Raw genomic sequence first — 5,877 nt, 5'->3', positions numbered from 1 at the left:
GCATCTCCAACCATTCCGCTAAAAATATCACTAAATTGTTGTCTTTTTAACACCAAAATTTTTTTCTACTCCAAACACACACTAAAAATTTATACTAAAAACATATTTTCATATTATAATATAGAATAGAATAATTATTAAAGTTATAAATTTATAAAACTAACCAAAATTTTATTAAACAACTCAAAAGATGTTTTGGTGTAATGAATAGTGTTACACCAAATATAGAGGTTACTATTGAATCCCACCGTTTTTGTGTTCAGTTTAGTAGTCTATTGGAACACAATTTCACACCAAAACACTATTTTTGTGTATCCATTGAGGTTGGTCTGAGACAATCAGATTTTGTGAGATATGGGGACACAATCTTAATCATTCATTTAGGATATCAAAAATATATTTTTAAAATACAAAATAAATGAAAATTTATCGAAATTTATTTTTAATATTATTTTTGTTATTTATTTTATCAAAAAATAAAAAAAAGTTACCATTTTTTTTTCAAAATATACGTAAAATATTTTAATAAATTATTACTCCCTCCGTCCCAAAATTATTGTCCATGTTTGACTTTTTAAGTCTATTGTATTCAACTTTGACCTTAAATAATTATTTTTTGTTATATATTTTTTATGCAAGATAAATAAATAGATTATTTTTTAAATATCTTTTTATTGTTATAAGTTTCATCAATAATTATATAATACAAATAAAGTTATTTATGGTCAAAGTTGACATGGAAAGACTTCAAAAGTCAAACATAGACAATGGTTTTGAGACAAAAGGAGTATATTGTAACTATTCAAATCAAATTTTTAGAATGTTATAATATTTTACTAGAATATTATACTATAAATATTCAAAAAATTTCTAATAGAATATTAGAATATTCTAATAAATCTAACAATTCAAGTAGAATATTAGAATATTTTAGCATATCTTTCAATTTTAGTAAAATATTAAAATATTCTAACATTCAAAAAATTCGATTTGATTATTTACAGTGTAATATTCTATTAGAATATTTCACTTATATTTCGAAAAAAACGGTGATTTTTTTTTAATTCTTTTTGGATAAACTAAATACCAAAAATAATATTTAAAAAAAAAAAAAGATTTTTTTGATTTTTCCTTTAGTTTTGCACTTTATAATTTTTATAATTTTTTTATCTGCAAGATTAGTGGTTAGAATTGTGTCTCAATGTTTTACAAAATTAGCATGGTTTCAAATGAACCTATATATATATATATATATATATATATATATATATATATATATATATATATATATATATATATATATATGCAAAAGTTCATTAGACAGTCATAATTATTGGTTCTTCAAGAAACCAAATCTTTTTTTCAATTTCTAGAGCTTATTCTTTATCGGAAAAAAAATATAAAAATATCTAAATTAATATATTAACATTGTGAATGTGAAAAATACTTTTCGGATTCACTGTGTGAATCCGGATTCACGTTGTGAATTTTCAAAAATTCACATTGTGAATTTGACGTAAAAATAAAAAAATAAAAAAAATAATCGAATTTGATATCATTGGAAAAATGATAAAAAGTTATGAATTTCGGTATTTTTAGGTTTTTTTTTTTTTTTTGATAAAAAATAAGTTCTAAAATTTAAAAAAAGATTGGTTCCTTGGTTTTTTGGTTAATTATGGTTTTCTATTGAACCTCACCCTATATATATATATATATATATATATATATATATATATATATATATATATATAACATTCTTAAATCAAATATAAATGTTAGTCATAATATGCCATAAATTATAAAATTGAAAAAAAAAAAAAAAAGTTACCATACCATGCCCCAGACAAGGTATGGAAATCCACCACAAGCATATAAGATAGCCCCACATCCATATAAATGCAACATGTACGTTTTTTGCATTATGATGTAAAACGTTTGTTTTTTAAGATCTTCAGCATTTTTACGATCTGCATACTGCATCAAAATAATAAATTTAATATCATTTTAGTACAATTTAAACACTTAGTACATAAGAGTATATAACAACAATATTTGTTCAATCATAATTAAAATTTTGATTTTTGATATATGAATATCATTATGAGACCTTTTCAACCATGTATCCACTATCAAGTAGCCATCCCATATGACTGAACCAGAAACCGTTGATGGGTGAGTGTGTATCTTTATTCGTATCAACGTATTGATGATGATATCTATGTGCACTAACCCAACTTATTGGATCTCGCTGCATGTAAAGTATAATTTAATCAAATTAAGAAAAATTACATCTATATGTCTATTATAATAGAAGTTAAAATACGCAAACCACATGCATTTTAAACTTGAATGATCTTTTAAATACCCTTTGAATAATATATGTAATAATAAATCAAGAAATATTATAACTGATTTTTATATTATGATACAACTTATAGTAACTTATTGTATATATGTTTTCGAATAAAATATGTTTTAATATATATATATATATATATATATATATATATATATATATATATATATATATATATATATATATATATATTTATTGTTTTTATATATCTGTCATAATGGAAAATCATATAACATTAAATCCCTATAAATCATTTCCTGTATAAATAAAATTTATACATATAAAAATAAATTAAAAACACAACCAATTAAATTTCAAACCAATCAAATTAACAAAATCAATATTTTGATATTATGACATTCTTATAATAGTTTATTGTATAATTGTTCCACTAAAACCATTACCTAAAAGCAACATTTATTTGACTTTTAAGTGCCACGGCTCAAAGGTTTTTATAACTCATGGTATGTAATTCATTAATTGAGATGTTTTTTAGTTCAAGAAACATGTATTTCTCTTTTTAACTAGTCATATTATAATCCTTTTTCACCTATGGCATTTAAATCTTAATTTAAATATTTTTAATTTGATTTGATATTTTCTTTTGTTAATTTTCATCAACCTCGAGAGAATAAGACAAATGCAATCACTTTTTTTTTTTTTGTTTAATGTTGTGATAATCATTTAAGTTATCAAACCATTTCATATTTAAAGTTTTTTGTAATATTTAGTTCAAGTTAAAAGAGTCATGTCACCAAAGAGCTTCTAACTCAGCGGTACCGGGTGTTGTCCTTACTCTTAGAGGTTGAGGGTTTAAGTCTCATTGGAGACATAGATGAAATTAGGAGTAGTTTAGGAGTAAAATAGATTTGTCGTTCTAAAAAAAATCATGCAATTAGATAAGCAATCAATGAAATTAACCCATTTTTACTAAATATGTAAAAATAAATAATTTAACTACAAGAACCCCGAAAAACTTCTTTTTTGCTAAAAGTTTCTTTGTTGAGGATTTGAGGTGACATTGACTAAGATAACTGAGTTTAATACATCGAAAGATATTTGTGTTATCCGGTTACGATTATGTAGGACCTGGGAAATGATGAATCATAACTATAAAAACAATATAATTGGCTTGGAGATGGTACTTGTTGATGATAAGATATATTTTTTTGTTTATGTTTTTTTGTTTGTTATTGCTCATAGATGCATAATTATAATTCCAAATAAATCGTTATTTCAATTGTGTGTCTACATATTGTTAGGGTCAATAAATACATGTTTTCATAAAAAAGAATCACAATAACAAGTACAAGACGATTTTTGAAGAAAAAAAATCTATGGTAGTAGTGATTTTAAAGTTGCCAAATAAATGTGTTTCTTTCTAAAAATATGTTTTTCTTTGGCTATTTCTAAATAGATAGCCTATGTTTTTATAAATGTGTTTTCTTTGGTTGATCAAATATAATTTATATGCTTATTTAATCAACTGTAGTTGTTTGAAGATGAAAAAGTTATAACTATTTAGGGTTTAATTTTCATTATTTTTATTTTCCTTCAATGTTTCATATTGTTTTACATCTTTTAAAATTATAATTATCATTTAAAGAATAAATAATTTTGACATCACATCCTATTATATTAACCATTATGATGTCTATAAATGAATTATTTAGTTCTAGTTTCTCAATATTTGACATTATATATATTTTAGTTTTTAGTTTTATTCCTATTTCTATTTTTATTTTATATTTTGCAGTTTTACTTTGTTTTTGTTATTCAATACAATATTAGCTAAAATATGAGTTCAATTAGCTTCGATACAAAACTTTACGAATAATATTTTCGAATATAAGAATACTGGATACCTTATGAAATTCATATATTTTAATTCTTTTTAATACGTTTCACATAACTAAACATAGTACTATTGTAACTATATTTATTTTCTATTACATTTTAGATTTTGGGCTTATTAATGAAAATATGTTTCCTTATGTTTTAAAGTTAGCCTAATAAGCTATTTTTTTTAATTAACCATAGAATTGTTAAAATGATACCTATTAAAATAATTTATGGATTCATTTCTAGTTACTACTTAAATCATCCTAGGAAACAAAACACCCTCAATTTATTCCAAATAACATACAAAGTCAGTATTTTAATTTCACGGTTTAATTTCATAGACAATACATAAGGATTCATCTAGTTTAATATAACGACGGAGGTAAAGGCAAACCTGAGCTGCTAGGACTCCGAAATAAACAAAGGTGTACTCCAGCCATTTGGGGAGTTTGAGACTATGGTGGGATAGAAGTCGATGATAGGAAAGAGTGATGCCCAAAATCCCAGTTAGCAAATACCCAATAAATGCAATAAAAAAAGAATCCCATGTGAAGGTAAATGGTGCAAAAAGGGCAAGTATATGAACAAAAAGAAACCAGGATGCCACTTGGATGTCCACATTGCGCCATTTTCTACCCCAAAAGTAGTTCCTAGTTCCTATGACAACCACGTTGGAAAACGGTATTTTATAGTTATCCTGGTTTCCACCATTGGAGTTAGAGAGTAGCACCAATAACTTTCTCATCATTTCTATCCAGCCAAATAGCTTTTTGTATTTTTTTATGGATATAGAAACTCTTTTGGGTTGACTACCTAAGTGTGATCAGTTGTATATTTATAATAGAATAAATTACACAAATGGTCCTATGGTTTTCGCTAATCATCATATTTGGTCGTTTACTTTTTTTTTTTTAGCTTGGCTGTTCCTAGTGATATCATTTTCTTACAACTATCGTCCTTAACAATTGAAAAACGTTTGCCATATCCATTTTGATTTTATTTTAACGTTTGTTTTTATTGTTTTCTATTATGATAATAAGTTGAATCTAGTGGTCCCACCAATCCAACACCCTATACCAACCTCCTCATTTTTTTTCCATCCGTTGTCAGGGGATTTTAATTGCACCATAAGATACTAATCAACTCTTTAAATACATATATTTCCTTACATTCGTCTACTCAATGTCATTAATATGTTTTTGTTTTAATTCTTTAATAAATTAATCGTTCTTTTATATTTTCAACCATCATTGTTTAATTTTATTAGTTATAGATAGGTTCCTTAAGTATATATGTTTATATATTTGGATGTTCTTTTAATAGCATTTTAGAACAATGTAAATTATTGAATAAATTACAAAAATAACACTTATAGTTTGAGATAATTTGTATGTTTATTACTAACTTTTTTCTTAACTCAAGCGGTCCGTTTCTATGTTTTTGTTACGCACTTAGTCTCCTTCCGACCTAAAAAGACTATTTTGTTTTTTTTCTTTATTTCCTTTTTGAATTTGTATTGCATATTTCTTGTTTATGTTAATAAAAAAATTAAGATCACACCTCAACCTCTTTCTTTTTAAGATTTACGTGTTACCTCTTATCTCCCTTGTCTCGTTCATCGAAAAACCATAAGCTCACGCCAAGGGCGGATGCAAGATCTCATAGTAGATGTGTCACGA

General features: G+C 24.6%; 1 protein-coding gene across 1 annotated transcript in view; it reads right to left on the bottom strand.

Moving 5' to 3' along the window:
* Positions 1-4,990, bottom strand: part of LOC145072540 (palmitoyl-monogalactosyldiacylglycerol delta-7 desaturase, chloroplastic-like) — an 8,645-nt gene extending 3,655 nt beyond the window's left edge. The window contains exons 1-3 of the mRNA XM_079018987.1: positions 4,593-4,990; positions 2,108-2,248; positions 1,834-1,974 (exon numbers count right to left, since the gene is read on the bottom strand). Of these exons, the coding sequence (XP_078875113.1) occupies positions 1,834-1,974; positions 2,108-2,248; positions 4,593-4,946 (636 nt within the window). The 5' untranslated portion in view covers positions 4,947-4,990. The remainder of the gene's footprint in view (positions 1-1,833; positions 1,975-2,107; positions 2,249-4,592) is intronic.
* Positions 4,991-5,877: the final 887 nt, after the last annotated feature.

Source organism: Lactuca serriola, chromosome 1, assembly GCF_051521515.1.
Source record: "Lactuca serriola cultivar US96UC23 chromosome 1, Lser_US96UC23_V15, whole genome shotgun sequence".
In the NCBI taxonomy this organism is placed as follows: domain Eukaryota; kingdom Viridiplantae; phylum Streptophyta; class Magnoliopsida; order Asterales; family Asteraceae; genus Lactuca; species Lactuca serriola.
Note: the sequence above shows the minus strand (reverse complement) of the source record. Positions and strands in the feature narration are given on the sequence as shown.